The sequence below is a fragment of the Haliotis asinina genome, chromosome 6, assembly GCF_037392515.1.
Source record: "Haliotis asinina isolate JCU_RB_2024 chromosome 6, JCU_Hal_asi_v2, whole genome shotgun sequence".
Taxonomy (NCBI): domain Eukaryota; kingdom Metazoa; phylum Mollusca; class Gastropoda; order Lepetellida; family Haliotidae; genus Haliotis; species Haliotis asinina.
In genome coordinates, this window is record NC_090285.1 from 27,488,132 (window position 1) to 27,509,245 (window position 21,114).

Below are 21,114 nucleotides of genomic sequence, written 5' to 3' on the forward strand. Positions count from 1 at the left end.
AAGGTGCAAGATTCACACGAGTTGGCTGAAGTGTACCATCCGATGCCCATGCCTCAAACAGTTCAAAATTAAGATTGAAGTGTTTTGTAAATATATTGTTCACTGGTCCCTCAGGGCCATGGGTTGATGTACCCTTGATGTTTGTTTGTGGTGACTCTTGTGACCAGTGAACAGCTTACAATATATGTATCTGTATGTGTATGTGACCTGCATCGGTGTTACATACATAGAGAATACTACACGAGGTCTCATTACATACGAATTATGTGAAACGAGTGTCCTTGCTATGGTATCTGATCTCGCTATCACTTGGTCAGATACCATAAGAAGGTCACTAGTTAATGTAATTATTTTGGTTATTTTTATGGTTTCAAACCGAAACCGGTTTCAGCAAGCTGTTGCATAAGAATGTCCTACTGTTGCGCACTTTTTGTATGTCATCACACTGTAATGATGCTAATATGCCTGTCCCCTTGGTGACTGACGACACCAAAAGTCACGATGCATGTCAGTTGTCATGGCCTCTTACATCCTCCCCACAGTAAACTATTCTGTAGCATCTGGCGCCACAACGCCCTATATAATATGTGAAATCTGGCATGATTAACAGGTGCTCGTTAGGGGATGGGGGAGTATATTAACGGTGCGTATGACTGACATAGTCCCATTTTAAATGTATGTCCTTTCCATAGACATTCCAATTTAAGTGTAAGGTTTGATGTTGATCATAGATGTTTGTACATATGAACATGACACATGTAAATCAGGCAGTATCAGTTTTCTGTCTTGGATGGGAAAAGAACAAACACTTATATGTTAAGGCAAAAAAAGAGAAAAAAACCCTCCAAAACTATTCCATAGCATCCCGTTGCAGTTGCTTCACTCTGCTAACGTTACTGGTGGAAATATTGCATATATTTGTTTTTCAACGGATATAATGTCACAGTTTGACTCACAATTAAACAGTGACATGGGTACGTACACAATGTTTACATTCCCACAATGCATATTGGTTGTAGAATGAATGAATTCACGTTTGTTTATGATCGGAAACATAGTTCCGTCACAATTGAGAGATCATTGGTTATCCAGTCAAATCGTTATAAATATATATAATCTGTTTGCATTGAAACATTAAATTAATTCATTAAATTGAATGAAGTGAAATTGAGATTGCTTGCGAATCTTCATAATTTTACCATGAAAATTGAACATTCAAACCTCAGAATTGTATTCAACATAGGATAAAAGTTGTTTAACAAATGATCATAGTTTCAAATCACTTTATTTGTTTGTATCTTTAGGGGGTATGCACATTAAAGAATGAATAAACTCAAATTTTTTGTACACTTTTAACCATTACATATGAAAGACTTGTGGATGATCTTAAGCAGAACACGAAACTCATTCTGAAAAACCTTGTTTTTAATTGATAATGAGCGATGAAAAGTTGGAAAACAGCTGTCAGCTTCATTCCCGTGGCCAGCCAAACCACAGACAGATTATGTAACTCTGTCACCAGAGCCCTGCAGTGACGTCAAGTGAGGAATGATTTTCAGTTAGTTGTATAGAAATGTTGTGTTGCCGTCAGTTGCTTCTTGGGATTGGGTGATGGTGTCACTATGCACAGATTTCCTCAGACTCCGCAGTTTGTGCTAAATGGGTTGTTTGTGAGTGCGAAGCAAGCATTGTTGAAACCTGTGGTATATACTAAATTGGATGCTTCTCCCCCACCTCGGTTCCAGGATAGAAAATGCTATTGCTATTTGTTTTCATCAAGTTATACAATCTAGACTACTTACTAGTCATTGCTGACCAAAAAGATGCATATGTTGCTATCAGTAGAAAGTAATTTTGATTTTGTAAGTCGGTGAAAGTTAAATAGCATTTATCCTCAGAAAGGGTGCCGCCATTTTTGAAAATTGTCAGGGGCTAAAGTCCCTTAGAATTATTGAGATTATTTTCATCAAGTTAGAAAATCAAAACTACTTTCTGCTAGTAGTTACATATGAATTTGAATCATGGCCAAAAGGAGTTTGCATGACACAACTTGTAACACAGAAGCGAGGTGGGGGTTGAAGTAACAATACAATTGACGACAAATTTCTTCATTTGCTAAATTCACTTGGCTTATGATTAATATGAACGTTCACCCACCAGTATGTAGACACTAGTAATTGTACGTCTTTATTCTTGGCCTAGTATTCCTAATTACTTTATAATCATACTTGTATGCATTTTGAAACTTAATGTAAAGAAATGATCTCCTGATACTTCATCATTTGCATGCAAGCCTTAGTGTATGTAGTCTGTATCATTACACTTCACGACGAAAACACTGATACTGTTGAATGCTATGAAAACTTAAAGGTCACATGCAGTGTAAAACACAACTTTGCAGATTCTGATACCTTTCAGTATGCACTTACCAAAACAAATCATCAAAAATGCCAATTCAACCTATAAAGTTTAAAAAAAAACGCGATGAAAAAAAAGCCCGCAAAACTGGAGTTAAACGATTCACTAAAGTTTTCCCAGTGCTGGGGGAAAAAGTGGTTTCAACAGCTGTTCTGTGCCCTGCCCATAATGCCTGCACAGCGAATAGGTTCGCGGAGCTTGAAGCAGTATGCATGCCTTGAGTATGAGGCCATGAGCAGCAGTCTAATCTGGGTTGTGTACACAAACAAGAAAATAGGGTTGATTGTGGTAAGCTGCCTCGGTCACACAGAAAGCTCAATGTCTGGTTTACTGACACCTATATGTCTGTCTGCCTGTCTGCTAAAGACAATATGTAATACACTGTTTCAATCATTGACCACATGCAATTTGAACTTAACACCTATCAAGCTATACACCATAAATAAGATAAATTGATTTATCACTTGTGCACCCGAGTCATGTCTCTGCCACATTTCGTAATTAGGCAGGTATGATACTTGTATACATGACATGTTTTTATGTCTGTGGGTTGCAAACAAACTACATCCATTTTTCTCAGATGAGTAGATCTGATGGAAAATGGTGCAAACTCTCGTCAGTTTCAAGTCCTGCTTTGTACTTGGACAAATGACAGTTTCCAGCCACGCAGTAGTCCACCATCTCTACTAAGATGATTTTTTGTTGGATCGAATGCAGATTCAGAGAACATGTATATACAAAACCCAATATCTCTATATGCATCCTTTATGGATAACAACTTCTTCTATAGTGTATATGATTTTGTTTGACAATGGTATACGACAACAGTGTGTTTGACACAGTATTTGCCGTGTGCTAGAACTGTATGTACCTATATATTTTTCTATATTTGCCTAAGTAAATTTTCAGATTCTTCTAGCCATGTCAAAGTAGGGTTATATAGTTCACAGTTACAAATGATATAAATGTCAATTTTTGTGATCATAAGTAACAGGTAATATTTTTACATGACATTAAATATTGAGGTAAAAAAAACCCAAAGAAATGGGATCAGTTTTTATCAGTCATTATGCCATCCATTCATTAGAAACCTGAAACAAGAGTCATCTGTTGATGACATATCCCCCTGGCCCCACAAATTTGAAAGGAAAAATCATCTGACAGTTTCTTGATGTTTTCTTAGAGTAAGTTTCCATGCAAGTCATGAGAAATATAAATGCCATATATCTGTAAACAGCAAAATGCACCACTTCAAGATCTGTCTCATAAATCTGCCAAGATCTGTTGAAAGATATCAAATGGTTTTCGAGTTGTGCTCTGGAAACGAAGCCTATCCCTCCATTTTGAGACTAAGTCAGAATTGTATCCATGGAAACCAAGAAAAATAAAAATGCCAAAACATTGTAAATAGAAAAAGGCACCACTTTGTGGTCTGCTTCATATATCTGCCAAGTTTTGCTGTAAGATACTGAATAGTTTTAGAGTTGTGCTCCGGAAACGAAGCCAATGCCTTTATATTGAGGCTTTATATTGAGTCAGAATCGTTTCCATGGAAACTGGGAAAACGATAAATCACAAAAAGTTGTAAATAGCAAAAGGCACCACTTTAGGGTCTCCCCTACAAATCTGCCAGGATTTGCAGAAAGATATTTTCAAGTTTTTGAGTTGTGCTCCGGAAACGAAGCCCATCCCTCCATTTTGAGACTAAGTCCGAAACGTTTCCATGGAAACAGAGAAAATGATAAATCACAAAAACCTGTAAATAGCAAAAGGCAGCACGTTGTTGTCTGCAACACATATCTGCGAAGTTTTATCAACAGATATGAAGAAGTTTTTGAGTTCTGCTCCGGAAACGAAACACACCTCTCACTTTTGGGAGTAAGTCAAAAACGTTTCCATGGACACTGAGAAAATAATAAATCACCAAAACCTGGAAATAGCAAAAGGCACCACTTTAGGTTCTGATTGATACATCTACCAAGTTTTGCAGAAAGATATTGAACGGTTTTTGAGTTCTGCTCTGGAAATGAAGCCCACCCTTTCATTTTGAGACTATGTCCGAAACGTTTCCATGGAAACTTAGAAAATAATAAATCACAAAAACCTGTAAATAGCAAAAGGCACCACTTTATGGTCTGCCACACATATCTACCAAGTAACACTGACAGATATTAAGAAGTTTTTGAGTTCTGCTCCGGAACGAAACACACCTCTCACTTTTGAGACAAAGTCTGAAACATTTCCATGGAAACTGAGAAAATAATAAATCACCAAAACCTGGAAATAGCAAAAGGCACCACTTTAGGTTCTGACTGATATATCTGCCAAGTTTTGCAGAAAAATATTGAACAGTTTTTGAGTTCTGCTCAAAAAGCCCACCCCACCATTAGCCTAACACCAAAATGTTCCATGAAAAAACAAAAAAATTATAAATGCCAAAAATCTGTAAACAGCAAAAGGCACAACCATAGGCTGAGATTACTATATCTATCAAGTTTGGTGTAAAAACATTTAACGGTTTCTGAGTTATGCTCTGGAAACAAAATGATTACGGATGGATGGTGGACGGACGGACGGACTATATTCCCCCGGCATGGAAAAACCTGAATAAACCCACATTGCATTTGTTGATACTTTATTACAATCAGACAAGAACTACTGGGGATATTTCCAAACGAATGCTTCTGATGGGCATCCACCCTTCTTAATGTAGCACTGTTAGGGTTGAAGAAATTAACTGTAATCGTGATGAGTGAGGCTGATCATTGTTTTCACAATTGCTAGGCCTAGAAACATTAAGTGAATTTGACAGAATTGTTTATTAAAACAAGTTGTTACATGGAAACTAGGCAAAGCAGGAGACAAAACTAAATGATAGTAGATGGTAGTACATGTAGCTTTCATTTCTCACAACAAATGTCGGGATTTCAGGTTTGTAGAAACCTGTAAACGAAATATTTTACCCCCTGAAATGGAGATGAATACTACATTGGCTGTCATATCTATACCTCATATTACATCATGGAGATGCGCTGCTCTGATTGGTTGAAATTTCGTTTGTGGCTGAGAATTTTGCTCTGTTGTCAACAAGGTTAATGACGGGTTTCATTTATATCGATGCCAATGAGTGGTTTATGTATTTGCACTCGCTAGAATGTATGTGATCTTTAATGAAAACACTGAAAACAAGTAAGCTTTAAGTAAGTTAAAGCTTGTCATGTGCCACTCATATATTTGTTTCACAGTTCCAACTACTGTGCTTAACCCCTTGTAATACAACCCAACAATAACAATTTGAAACTATACTTGAACTTAATATATTTTCTAACATGGCAAATTTAATACTTTCTAAGGATAATTTCAATTAATCTAAGGCAGAAAACAAACATCGGTGTAAGTGGCCTGAATTAAGAATCCTTGCACAAGGCTAACTTACACATTGTTTTTTTTACGTGCCTGCTCCCCCTATGTTAAAACGAATATTTAAAAAAAAAAACCCAAATGATAAGTAGTTTGAGAACAGTTTACGTTCAGGTTAAATATCTTTCCTAAGTTATTTTACTTACATCCCGGGGCCCAGATAAGGTGTGTATCGAGATAAAATATGCATCGAAAATTTCCAATTGTAAACCAAAAGTCACTGTGTTGTGTAATCTGATTGGTTGAAAAACATAATCATATGGTATTTGATTCCTGGAAACTGCAAGACTATTCACTCTTTATTGACATGTAGAAACAGAGCAAACAATTGTTCTGTTGCGTCATTAACAGTGGTGATGTCATTCAAATCATATTGTGATGTATAGTCAGAATGACGTCACAAGTGAGCAGCTCCAGATGCTACGATGGGAACCAGCTGAAACGGCCAGCTGATGACACTTCACCGTTGTACCTGTACTCGATGTAAACGAGTGCAGACAGTAAAACCCTTTGGTTTACTTTTTTGTTTACAATGTCGATAAACATCATGTGTTGGCCAATTCCCGGGTGTTATTGAGTATTTGAAGCACGGGAATATTTTATTTGAAACCTCCGTCTGACTCCATCGGTTCCAAATGTATTCCCATGCTTCAAATACTCAATAACACCCGGAAATTGGCCAACACATGATGTTTATCTCCTAATTACGCACTGAAAAATAACTGAACATTGAAAATGTTACATATGCAAAAAGTTTAAAACATGAGCATGGAATATATTTATGAAATGAGAAAGACATTGTTTGCATAATGAGAAAGACATTGATTGCTATCAAGTTGTACTGTTAGTGTAGGACTAGTGTTGTACTGTCCATATGAGAGGCATCATTTTTTTATGAAATCATTTCCATTGTACTTAAGTTGGTTTTGATTTGGTATGACATAAGGCAGTATATATCTTTTTAATAAACTTACTCAGTGACATATACTTAGATGAGTAAGTTAATTGAAATACCCACCTATTTGATAGCAGTGGGTAAAGGAAAGTGTAATGCCTACTCAATATTAATAATATTCACTCCAAAATATATAGTACTCGTTGGCTGAATCTTATCTGAAGTTCTGTACATCCGTGATTAACCATATGGGGCTACGTGAAATCGCCCTTCTACTATCAACATAAGTTTAGATTAGTGCCTCCAGATGAAGCCGACTAGTCATGATTGCATTTTGGGAATGTAAACATGAGAACATTACCATGTCGCTGTAAAATTGTGAGTCAACTATGAGACATTTTATCTGTAGGAAAACATAAACAATGTTTCCATGAGTGATGTTAGCTGAGTGACACAACTGCAAACCAAGAAAAGGGATGCAATGGAGTAGTTTCTGTGGGAGGCTGTACCAGGCAATGAGGTGATGACAACTAACATGCATCATGGTGTTGTATACATTGTTGCGTAATGCAAAAGTGTTGGTTACAAGGGGGCAGATTAGAATGGCGCATTGATGGTAACACTTTTTGACATTATGCAAAAAGTGCACATTATCGTCAGATGAAGTTCTTTTGGTGTCTTTGATCTTTCACCTTTCATCTTAGAAAGTGTCTATGTGTGACCTGCATAAGTGTTATGAGACATAACTCAACCTCAAAGGTATTGAGGCAAGTGCCACGTGAGCACATGCATATATGTGTCTGTATCCACACTTGATTATTTTTAGGCTATAAAGTGATTAGCAAAATAATGTAGGCTGCTGTGATCATAACCAGAAGTGTTCACTAACATGTTATCAGTAAATGTGTATTAATTGTTTTTTCAGAAAATTGACTACATCACATACCTAACCATATTTGACAGACTATTTGATGTTACCAAGGACAAGAAGAATGCTGCCTACAAAGAGTGAGTTTGCCAGGAATATTTAACAGTCATAACGCAATAGCCTATCCAGAACATGTACTTTGATTTGAAGTTGTAGATGTGTCATGGTATACTAGCACAGTTGATATCACTGGGAGATAAACCTGCTGTTTTCAAATTGGATATTAAAGTTTGTCATTTGAAAGAGTGAGTGAGTGAGTTTACTTTTACGCCACACTCAACAATATTCCAGCTGTATGGCGGTGGTCTGTAAATAATCGAGTCTGGACCAGACAATCCAGTGATCAACAACATGAGCATCCTTCTGCGCAATTGGGAACTGATGATATATGTCAACCAAGTCAGCAAGTCTGACCACCCGATACCGTTTGTCGCCCCTTACGACAAGCATAGTCGCCTTTCATGCCAAGCATGGGTTGCTGAAGGCCTATTTTACCCCGGGACCTTCACGGGTCTCATTTGAAAAAACACTTAGAAGTATCTGAACATGTTAAATTACTTAAAATGAAAACAAAACACAACCTAATTGCATATGCAATTTAAATAAGGAAAAGGATAAGTAGGAATTAAATGTGACTTTCTCAATTTTGTTGACTGAAAATCAGAAGTACTTTGGAGATATCAGTGTATCCCTGAATCATGCTTTTGACATGCTGATGATCAAGCCACTCTCAATGGCATACAAATCCGACTTATGGGAAGTTTTGTCATTTGAAAGTGGATTCATGTTGTTTTGCTTCTTTTGTTATTGTCGAAGAACACCTCTAGAACACATTTATTAAAGGAATGCTGCTATTGACTGGTTAGGGCTCAGGATGTCGACATTTGGTCAAACACAGGCAAAGTGTAGCGCAAAATGGGTTGCGCAGCAGAACGAAACTGACCAGTCTTCGTATATGCGAGCGAAGCGAGCAAAGGTTGGCAACAAACTTCCCTCGCTTCGGTCCGAAAAATATTTTTCATGTCAAAATAAAATATCGCCACCATCAAATATAGACACACATTTACTCACAGCGTTGTGCTCTCAGATTTCCAACCTCATACTTAACAATCACTCACGTGACATATATTTTAATCAACGTTTTAAGCGCCGCTGGTGCCCTCACAGGGCGTTCTTCGCCTCCATTACCCCTGCCAGCTTCCGGTTCAGCGGAATGAAGGAGCAAGAATAAGCAGAAATTATGAGGACACATCATATTGCCCAAATTTCTCATTAAACTGTTCCAGATTATTTATTTGATATGTTGTGGTTATTGTTAGAATTTTAGTAACAGTTATTCTGAAAAAGGCTCACTCCTGACGTAGCGAGTGGATGAATGCAAGGGAGGTAATTGCGCAAGTAGTTATTTTTGCGGGAAATACAAACACAGTAAAATGTGGCCATACGCTGGGACAGATGCCGTCAGCTGGTACGTAATATGAAGTAAAATTAAACTTATTTCTTTTCTTGTTAAGAAAAAGTGTTCCATGTGATCTAAGTACCGATTTGACGAAAAGCTATTCTTTTCATTTCTTGATCAATTCTTATCAATACAAAATAGTTCTATTACAAAGCAAAAGATCGTTTTCACTGTAAACGAAAACCGTGACACCTCACGACAAATCCACTTGATGACTTGAAATTTAAAAACAAAACATCCATACCTCAAAGTAAATGTCTTTCCTGTCCCACATTGTCCTGTTATAAGGAGATTGTGGCCTGCCTCAGCAACAGCAATGCAGTTCCTTTGCTCCTCATTCATGGTTAATCTGCACGACGACTGTCATCTGTGAACTTTGCGGAGGACATGCGACTCGACAAGTGTTTTCAGAGTTACCTAACCTGTTCCTTCATTCCGCTGAACCGGAAGCTGGCAGGGGTAATGGAGGCGAAGAACGCCCTGTGAGAGCACCAGCGGTGCTTAAAACGTTGATTAAAATATATTTCATGTGAGTAATTGTTAAGTATGAGGTTGGAAATCTGAGAGCACAATCCTGTGAGTAAATGTGTGTCTATATTTGATGGTGGCGATATTTTATTTTGACATGAAAAATATTTTTCGGACCGAAGCGAGGGAAGTTTGTCGCCAACCTTTGCTCGCTTCGCTCGCATATACGAAGACTGGTCAGTTTCATTCTGCTGCGCAACCCATTTTGCGCTACACTTTGCCTGTGGGTCAAATTATCATGGAAGAGTGAAGAAAATAGGTTTACATCCTGTGGATTTCAACATTTTTGCAGTTAACATTGGATTATATAGACAATGATGGGTCTATGTGTTATTAGAAGAGGATAGTCCAGATTATGGGGATGAGAGCATACCTAATGAGAAAACAAGTAAAAATTACTACTAAAATATGTGTCTAAAGATGGTGTGTTATTTTTCCTTATCCTGACTTGTGGTTAATTCTCTTCCTGGCAAAGGTAGTGTAACACATGAAATCCCTTGAAGTTCCCTTCTAAAAGAAGTGGACATAAAATTCACACTCACCCATGTATTACCTCCCTTCCTATGCACATGGTCAGCTGATCGGTCATGATACTTCACTCTCTCCCTATCGTCCGATGGGGGTTGCTGGAGGCACCTGGGGTCCTGTATACAGTGATAAGTCTTTCATTCTTTTGGTTTTTCAAACTAAATTTGTGTTGTATGCGGTATCTGGCTTGTATATATATATACATATATGTTATTATTATACAAAATTGTGATTATTGCTTCTTTTTCTAATACGTATTTCATCAACTGAGATGCTGAGATTCATTCCAGTGATATGCCTGCCGTATCTCTGAGGTTGTGTCCAGGGTCGGTTGAGTGGTCTCCCAAGACTCAGAAGAGACCGTCTGAGGCAGGGCCATCTCAGGCCAAGAAATCTAAGTTGTCGAAGTTGAAGTCCTTGGCTTCAAAATCATCGCAGAATCATCCTTCTTTGAAGAAATCATTCGGCGAAGAAATCGTTAGAAGAACAGCAATGTTTTGTCAAGGCTCCGTTGGTGATACAGAGTGAAGACATCAATCAACGTAACCAACAGGCGTCAGCAACTACATCGACATCGACAGCATCATCAACGCCTCAGAATCCTTTTGATCTATAGCAGACATCGCAGATGTCGACTGCAACCATGGGCATCGTAGACAACTCAACACAGTCGTCACTGCACGCATCGCAGGCATTCGACACTGATGCCTTCATGCAACAATTTACAATGCAGATGATGAATCTTACGGAGCGACAGTTGGAAGAAGAAAGACGACTGCACTCATCAGCGATATCAACTGTGAATCAGCAAGAGCATTCATCTAGACCGGCACTCACGTCTCATGATGAAGAAGAGGCGCATGCACGCATGCACTCCAGAAGATCCAGGTACCGGTCATTGGGTCGCAGCACAGAGAAGGATGCACCCACGCAGAGTGAGTGCACTCGCACGAGTAGTTATACTCGGGCGAGTGACGTCACATGCTCCCGTGGGTGCACTTGTGGATTGACTCGTCAACGGAGAAGGTCTCCTTCAGTTTCCCCTGTCCATAGAAGGCGCCGTATGCAGTCATCCTCCCCTTCAGACTCACACACTTGGGATTGTCGGCGATCTATGAATTCTGTCTTTCTCCATGAAGAACGAATTTATACACCACCGAGAGTTCTCACCGGAAGAAGCCCTCTTCTCGGATTCAGAAGTCACATCATGGATCACGGATGGCTGGCAATGATGACATTGATACGTTAACGTTCCCACTGATAGCTCCTGTATCTACGATTCCTGAGACTTTGTTTACAGTGTTTAGGTCAGCAACCATGTTTTAACAGCAACATGTGCCACCATTTAATGCATGTCATTTCCTTCTTCATCACATGGAACCATTCATCCGTGCACCTGATGTAGACAAAGGTTATAAAGTTATCAACTCAGCTTGCAGCAGATTTTACAAAGGAGAAAACAAGAGACTGGCACAACTTAACACTACTACGAGACAAACTTTCTTCGGATTAGCTCAATCTAGAGCCATCGATGAGACTCTCATTACAAAATTCAGCATTCCTGGCTTGGAGGAAGAGAGGATGATCCTGTCTGGGCTAATCACACAGAGAGATCAACAGTTTATGTGTGAACATCTAGCCTCTACTACTGCGGGTCTTAATCTACTTCAGAGACAAGGGCTCCTGTCCGCCGCATCATGGAGTGGGAACTTCACAAAGTCTTTGTATCAAGCCCCATGGTCTGCACCTACTGTGTTTGGAGGGAGGACTGAAGAGGTAGCAAGATCGGTTACACAAGATTCAAGCGAAGTCATGATGATCAAATCGATCGACACTTTGACTACTGTCCTTAAACCGACAAATCAGCATTACACTAGCAAGTCCAAGTTCTCCAGGGTTCAAGGAGCGAGGGGCAAGAAATTCAACGATTCAAGGAAAAAATCGTCTTCTTCTTTTCATTGCCCCTATGGAGGAAATGAATGCTCTCAGACGTCAGGAAGGCTAGAGGCGGTGGAGGAAATAAACACAGATCAGGTTCGGAATGACTGGAGTCTTCCATCCCCAGGCGTTCCCGTACAACCGTCTCAAATGGGTGGATGTCTTCAACTCTACTGGCAAAATTGGGGAATCGTCAACGACAACTATGTCATGAATATTCTGCAAAACGGCTACAGGATTCCGCTGGATTATACACCGCTGCTCACAAAATTACCAACTCCCATCATCTACACAGACAATCAACTAGACAAGTTGACCGATGCTATATCAACACTGTTGCAGAAGAGAGCAGTAACACAGCCACAGAGTCTAACGCCCCGCTTTTACTGCCCAATTTTCTTAGTACCGAAGAAGAATTCCAGAGAAATTCCGACTCATTTACAACATGAAGGAATTCAACAAAAAGTTTCTACAGGAAGCCAGAACATTGCAAGATGTTACATATTCCTCAACTAAGACTCCTCATCTGACCGGCATACTATTTAGCCAGCATAGATCTACAAGATGCGTATCTGCATATCCCGATTCATTGAGAATCCAGGTAATAATCTGCGCTTCCTTTTCAACGGTTCTACCATTTGAAATATCTTCCGCCCCATGGCTATTTACTCGGGTAACCAAACCCATTGTCAATTATCTACACCTCAGGGGGCTACACAGTGCTTTTTATCTGGAAATGGAAGCGCATCAATGGAAAAGACCACTCAGACTACAGTTTAACTTTACAATCAGGCTACTAACACAACTGGGTTGGTAAGTAAATCATCTAAAGTCGGAACCTCAACAAGATATCAAATTCCTCGGGATTTATTTCATCACTACGTTGAATCAGATTGTAGTTCCAGAGGACAGAGGGGTCAAGATTCAAGAAATGATAATGCAAGCTCTACTCTCTCAGTTAACACTTCGACAATGGCATTGTCTACTAGGTCTTCTCACGTCAGTGCAAGATATGACCAGAAGAGGAAGACTGCAGTTGTGTCCCTTACAATGCTTTTTGAATCTTCATCTCAACAACAGAGGACAGATTCTGCTCCCAGACAGCCTGAAGCCTTTTCTGATGTGAAGGACCCGCCGATCGAATGTCGGCGCAGGAACCTATATGTTAGAGCCGGTATTCAACAACCACCTCTATGTAGACGCATCTCTGCATGGATGGGGAGCTCATCTAGGAAACAAGGTAGCAGCAGGAATTTGGAACGTAGAGGAACAGACCAGGAGCCTGCAACATCATGGCAGACGTCCTATCTCGTCCTCTTTGTCCATCTCCAACAGAATGGATGCTGCATCAGGAAGAGTTTCAACTAATCAGTCAAGCCTTCGGATCATTGCAAATAGACCTATTTGCAACAAGGTTAAAAAAACAGACAACAACTTTTGTGTCGCCAGTACCAGATCCCTTAGCTGGGGCAATGGACACTCAGCATTGCATGGGAAGGACGTAACATGTATGCGTTTCCCCCTCCAGTATTGTTACCGAAAGTCATCAAGAAAATCAGACAAACAAAGAGGTTACAACTGATTTTGGTTGCGCCCTACTGGCCAACGAGAGATTGGTTTCCAACACTTATAGAAGATCTAGGACAACCAACACTACAATTACCAGAGTGGAAGAATCTTCTCATCCACCCCCACACAAAGCAAATGCACGGCCAACCATTGGTATTTAGTCTTCACGTACGGACCGTATCAAGACTTGTTTGAAACACAGAGGATATTCAGCGAGAGCACCGAAAGCAGTCACCTTAGCCTTACGGAAAACCACTCGCACACTTTATAACGACAAGTAGAAACATTTTAAGGCATACACCAGGAAATAGGGATTTTCGGCGAACAAGGCAACACATCCTCAAATAGCAGATTGTTTATGCTATTTATGTCATTCTAAGGGTCTGAAAGGTTCTACTTTATCTACATACTTAGCAGCTCTCAGCTCATTCGTCACCATGGGAACAGGGACCAAGTTGACTAAAATACCAGAGCTTCTTGCCTTACTATGTTCGTTCAAGTTAAAAGATCAACAACAGATTTAGAGCTCCAGCGTGGGACCTAAATGTTGTACTCCAACATCTTACAAGTGATGCATATGAACCACTTGATTGGACTTCAATTGTTGACTCAAAAGACGCTATTTTTACTTGCCTTGGCTACAGCTGCAAGAATGTCTGAAATTCATGCTCTAGACTTTAATCGAACGAGGTTTGATACAAGTCACCAAGAAACAGTTCATTTGGGTTCAAGATCATATTTTCTAAGATGCTTCGATGAAAGATCAAAGGCGCCGATAGTACTTTATCAGACGATAATGTGCACTTTTTGCATTATGTCACAATGTGTTGACGTCGCTGCGCCATTCCAGTCTACCCCCTCGTAATCAAACTTTTTTGCATTACGTCACAATGTAACCGACGTCACGATGGATGTCAGTTGCCATCGCCTCGTACAGCCTCCCACAGTAAACTGCTTCGTCGCATCCCGTTTCTTGGTTTGCAGTTGCACCACACAGCCAACATCACTGTGGAAATATTACATTTATGTTCTCTGACGGATAAAATGTCTCATAGTTCGACTCAAAATCTTACAGAGACACGGTAATGTTGGCAATGTTTACATTCCCATAATGCAATTGTGGAATGCTTGACTTGTCAGCTTCCTCTGAATGTACTGATCTAGACTTTCGTTTGTAGTAGAAATGAGGCGGTCATATTGCCTTGTATGGTTTAAAAGAATCACAAATGTAATTAAAATGATCTAGAGAAGATATTTAACCCGAACAAAAACCATCATCAAACTGTTCATCATTTGTTTTTCTAGTAACCTTTGTCTTAACGTAGGGGGCTGACACATCAAAAGAACAGTGTTCTAAATTTAGGTCACAGACACCGCCGTTTGTTTTCTGCCATAGATTAATCGAAATTAGGCTTAGAAGTTACTGAATACGGCATCTTAGAAAAGAAATACAGTTCGCTCTACCACCATGTATAGTGTAATAAAGCACACTTTTGCCCTGAACTATTATAACGTTAAAGCACTCGGACGCGAGCATCCTAATGCTTTTACTATAATAGTTCAGGGCGAAAGTGTGCTTTATTACACCATGCATGGTGGTAGAATGAACTGTATTTCTTAATCATAGCAAAGAATCAACTACCAGGTCAACCGGATAGACCGTTCTGTATACCGGCTTTGACTGTAATCTTGGGATCTCGTGATACACAAGATTTATCGTTATGTCCATTCTTCGCTATCTACTGTTATGGAAGACTGTTTTTGGAAGTCAAACATGGTGTTTGCCAACTATTACCTGCAATACATAGCCACGGAGGACGTCTCTAGCATTCATCAGTTTGGGCCACTTGTCGTTCCTCAGCAACTAACAGTTCCCCAAAGGCGCTGATTTAACTCACCCGTTTCATCACATGACATGTGGAAGCCAGACACTCTGCAGAGTATATTGGTGGAAAGTCCATGTGCACGTCTTGAATAGATGAGCATGAGTGATTAGGACCTAGGATTATTCATATTGAAGATATTTGTACATGAAGAAAGGTTGCAACTAGTCTCGATCGTTATATCTTGACATTTAGTTGCATCAGAAACTAGCAGGACACTAGTCACTTTCGATGTCATCACATGGCAGTCAACGAAGCCTTCTATGGAAGTTCGACTGGATGTGATTCCCCCCAAAATCTACACTGAATATGAGAAGAATAGGACACCGTTATCACCGTTTCAAGTTCCCGTTAGGGGGGAATTATTGGACCTAATTTGGAACAGCCAGCAGAATCCAGCATGGTCTGACCCACCGCCATTTCTGTCGGATTCTGTAAGCAATTAAGCATGAGTCAGGTTAAGGAGAAATATGTAATTTTCTGACTAAAATTGATATTTTACACTTATCCTGACTCATGACGAAAGCCCTCCCAGCCGCCCTTCACAGACACGCAGATTTTTTGTATTCTCATGTCGGGAGATTATAGGAGAGAACGAAGTATCATGGCCGATCAGCTGACCATGTGCATAGGAAGGGAGGAAATACATGGGTGAGTGTGAATTTTATGTTTGCTTCTTTTAGAAGGGAACTTCAAGGGAATTCAGGTGTTCCACTATCTTCTCCAGGAAGAGGGGATAAGCAATTAAGTATGAGTCAGGATAAGTATAAAATATCAGTTTTATTCAGAAAATTCCATATTTCAGTCTCAGATCACTTGCTTTACATATTATAAATTTTACATAAATAAATAATAGTTGCATTACACAATACTACAAAATACTACTAGATTTTACAAAACATGTACACTAATTTACATATTTATACAAATAGATAAGGTATGTATGTCCATATTGAAGCTGGTGTCTCATTTCTGCATGGGTTGTTTTTGATCTCCGACATAAGGTCTTCTTCATAGAGGAACTGCATCGGGGTGAAGCTTGATGATGCTTTCACCTTCAGCTTCTCCAAGGATTCCTTCACCTAAAACCAAACAGAATTTCGATCTTACATATGTGTCTATGTAAAGTAATAGGTCAACAAATCAGTCATTATATTATTGCATGATTCCAGCAGGATTTATCCTATGAAACATTGCAAAAAAGTTTGCCTTAATGTTGATTTGGACGTTTGGACGTGTGTGGTCATGTTTCCATGGTGACAGTGTCATTCACAGTTGACACTGCTGAATTGCATTGTCTCTCCATTATCATTTCCTTTTGTTGAGTCTATGTTTGAGTCCAGCAACACGTCAATAACGACCACCTCGAGATGTGGCAGAGCTCCAGATACTTTTTCAAGCAACTGACTGTTTACTCCTATGTCTGTTTATGTATGAGTAATTGCATTTTTTAGGAGTAACTAGCATTTTGTATACTGCCACTAGTTTAAAGTATTGAGTAATTTTAGACAGAGTGTCTTTTGACTTAACATGTGCTAACACTGCTTCAGAGTTTGGGCTCCATGACAAATTACCATACGGAAGCCAGTTTAGTTCATTGAGTAAAGTACGCAAGGTATTATAGACCTGTTGGGTTTTAAGTAATTCTTGTGTGTTGTTTTGTACTCCCAGATTTGTAATAATTGAGTAATTGTGATTATTATGGAGTAAAATACACATATACAGGCTTTATCTGGAGCTCTGTTTAGGATCAAACTTATGTTCAAATTGAGCGGTTTTTAAAATCAAATGTATACTATCATGTTACATATCATTACATATCCCCATGTGGTTAAATATATTCATCATATTTACTTGATTATGATGTGCTCATGATTACAAGATGCCAGTAAAAGTCTCTGTGGCTGAGCAGGCTAGGCGACTCACTTTGTGTGCTGGCAATTAGGCGTCTGACTCGAATAGGTACCTGAGAGTGCGGGTTCGAATCCTGGATGGGACTCAACCAAAAAAGTACCAGAATTTGTACTTTACTAAGGAAGTGAAATCCCAAATATGACTTATGTTGTATGTTGCTTATGATGTGCTCACTTCTTAAATAGTCTTGTCCAGCCTTATGTAAGAATATCAAGTTTCGATTAGTTCGCATGACTGATGAAATACCATGTACACCTGTCATGATCCGCAAGCAGGGAGTAGAAAAGTTATATTGTCCTGCCATGCCTCAATGACAACGCAAAGGGAGAAGAGCGTGCATCTCCATGCCTTTAGTAATTTGCACCAGTCGATCAGCCAAGGCATCTCACATAAAGAAAACAAGTCTTTGTATTGTTTTCTTTTGATTTAGTAAAAACATTCGGCTATATAAATGTATTATCACATCATGTCTCTGGAAATACAGGGTTTTATCAGTCCCTCATAAGGTTGTATTCCTGGAGCCAGATACAGCCTTACTCACGACTGATAAAACCCTGTATTTCCCAAGACATGATGTGATAACATATATTAACGATTATTTTAATTATTAGAGGTTTTTCTCAGTTAGCGATTGTTCGACATTCGGATGTGTTCGTTTCCATCAACTGCCAACAAATTTAACAACATGTCACATGAGATTAGCCATGTGCTAAACTAACACCCAAACTTAAAGTGAGTGAGTGAGTGAGTTAAGTTTTACGCCGCACTCAGCAATATTACAGCTATACGGCGGCAGTCTGTAAATAATCGAGTCTGGACCAGACAATCCAGTGATCAACAACATGAGCATCGATCTGCACAATTGGGAACCGATGACATGCGTCAACCAAGTCAGCGAGTCTGACCACCCGATCCCGTTTGTCGCCTCTTACGACAAGCTGAGTCGCCTTTTATGGCAAGCATGGGTTGCTGAATTCCTATTCTACCCCGGGACCTTCACGGGTTCCCAAACTTAAAAGCTACTGCTTGTTGACATCATGAGCCATATAACAAAAAATCCAAAAGTTTATGTCATGAGCTGACACCTATTGACTGTCACTATGGATACTAAAATTGACAGAGTGCTGTTGCAGGTACCTGGTGTTTTTGTTGGACTACATGGCTGACTACACCACAAGAGTGAGGCCACTCCTCGACCTCAATGAGGTGAGTTGGTTCTTATGTTGCATTGGTAGCCCTATCATACAGTAATTATTGTGTTTAGTAATGACAATTCACTTTTGTGTGAGTCATATATTAAAACATGTAAAAATTGTTCACATTTAAGATTCTTTCTTGTCCTGTACAGACCTGATTATATCCAGGCCTGTCATGTAGCAGGAATGTTGCCAAGTGCATGATTATACAAGTATACAGTTTCGAAGAATTTATCAGGAGGCCTGTTAACATTATCAGTGAGTAGTACATGCTGTGTTTCTATTGTACTGGAAGACTAAATATCATATGGCTGTGGGCTGTTTGACTTGCTATACCCTCTGCAAATAGGTGAATAGGTTACCTGCGGTATAACATACCAACAAAAGTGAAGTCATTCAAAACCGCAAAAATGATCCTCAGTCATTCTCCGTATAGGAGAAATCTGTTTAGTATGGAGTGTTACTGGCAGCTGTACAGCGAAAGGAAGCAGTTGTTCTACAGGAGCTAAAGATAATTGAAGACTGTTTAGTTAACCATACTGGCGGCACACGAAAAGGTAAATCAACAGTGACAGTAAGTCAGTATTGCAGAGATGGTCAAGTCTCCCACTTGCAGAAACCAGGTCAATGTGAAATACTGCTGGCAACTGAGGAACAAATGAAATAGGTTTATTCTAGAATGCAAAATATGGTTGGACTGTTTGACCTGCTATATCTTTTGTGCTGAAAATCATCAGCTATGACATGTCTGAAGACATTGCTATTTTGGGCAATGTAATCATTGATACCGGCTTTGTTTCCCTGAACAATGCTCTACTGCAAACGTTGGACTCTCATGCTCCTCAGAAAACACCTCGTAGTTGTTAGGCCAAATTCTTTGTGTATTAACTGCAACATCATGAGGCTGAAGCATAAGCGTAGCAGAGTGGAAAAGGCTTGGAGAACTAGAAAATTAGAAATCCTTAGGCAGATCTTCAAACAATGCCACAGTGAGGTCATTTATATGCTGAAACAGGCCAGGCCCACATTGAGCAGAAAGTCACTGACAGTAAGGGAAATGCAATACAACTGTTCTCCATCTTCAAGTCAATCACTAAGACTTCTTCCACTTGAAGTCCAGTCCAAAGAGCAGGCTGAGTCTCTGGCAGACTTCTGCATTGAGAAGATTGACAAAATTGTTGAGGACATAGAACCTGTGCACCCTGGTCACGATCCTCGGGAATGTGACATACAAACCTGTTTCAGTGGACAAGGTAAAAACAGTGTTTCAGGCAGCTGCCAACAAAACATGTTCTTTAGATCCCGTTTCAACATGGCTCCTAAAGAAATTCTTATCTGTCATTGTACCAGCAGTACATGCTGTGATAAACCTCTCACTGAAGTGTGGTCATGTACCAGACTACTTCAAACAAGCCATCATCACACCTGTACAGAAGAAAGAAGATTTAGATCCCACTGTCTTCAGCAACTTTCACACAGTGTAGAACCTACCCTTCCTACCTAAGGTAATGGAGAAGGTCATTGTGTCACAACTGCAGAGTCACGTTACTGAATTATGGCTGTCTTAGACCTATCAGTCTGTGTACATGAAGAGACACAGAGGCAGCACCAGTGTGTGTTCATAAAGACTTATTATGATGAATGGACAAGAGGGAATTTGTGCTGCTGGTTATGTTAGATCTCTCAGCTGCATTCGACTCTATCAGTCTTGCTCTGACACCTACATCACACATTTGGTATCAGTGATGCTGTCCTCTCCTGGATTGACTCCTACCTATGGAATAGGTCAGTGTGTGTGCAAGTGGATAGAATCACATCTTCTTCAAGAACTAACAAACATGGTGTGCCACTGGGCTCTGTGTTGGGCCCCATGCTGTTTTCGCTATATCTTCAACCCTTTGGCAGTGTTATTAGGAATCACTCCAAGCTTATGGTGATAATCAGCAATTGTATATATCTGTCAAATCAATATGTGTAATACCTGAAATACCATCAGTGGAAGCATGCATCAATGGAAGGTGACAAGACTGATTTTATAATGTTCGGCACATATCAACAACTTGCAAAGATTCCAAACATCAACATTTCTGTTGACAAGGCACTTGTTAAACCGTTTAGTCCAAAGGAAAAATCTCAGTGTTGTTATGGACAGATCAATGCCATCTAGAAGTCAAACCTTGAACACAACAGGATTAGCTAGTTTTCACCTCTCCAGCATTGGAAAGATACGCAGATATATTGACTCTGAGACCTGCAAAACTCTGATCAACTCATATGTTACTTCTTGAATAGACTACTGTAATTTTCTCCGCCAAGGCTCCACTGTCATTCAGCATCTCCAGTGCGTGCAGAATCACATGATCACCCCGCACAAAGCCTTCAGGGCACATCAGTCCAGTCTCATGCCACCTCCACTGGCTTCCTGTAAAAGATAAACA

At 39.7% G+C, this 21,114-nt stretch overlaps 1 protein-coding gene across 1 annotated transcript in view; it reads left to right on the plus strand.

Moving 5' to 3' along the window:
- Window positions 1-21,114, plus strand: part of LOC137287023 (splicing factor 3A subunit 3-like) — an 84,281-nt gene that overhangs the window by 13,214 nt on the left and 49,953 nt on the right. Inside the window, exons 7-8 of the mRNA XM_067819119.1 lie at window positions 7,659-7,741; window positions 18,614-18,686. Coding sequence (XP_067675220.1) covers window positions 7,659-7,741; window positions 18,614-18,686 — 156 coding nt within the window. The remainder of the gene's footprint in view (window positions 1-7,658; window positions 7,742-18,613; window positions 18,687-21,114) is intronic.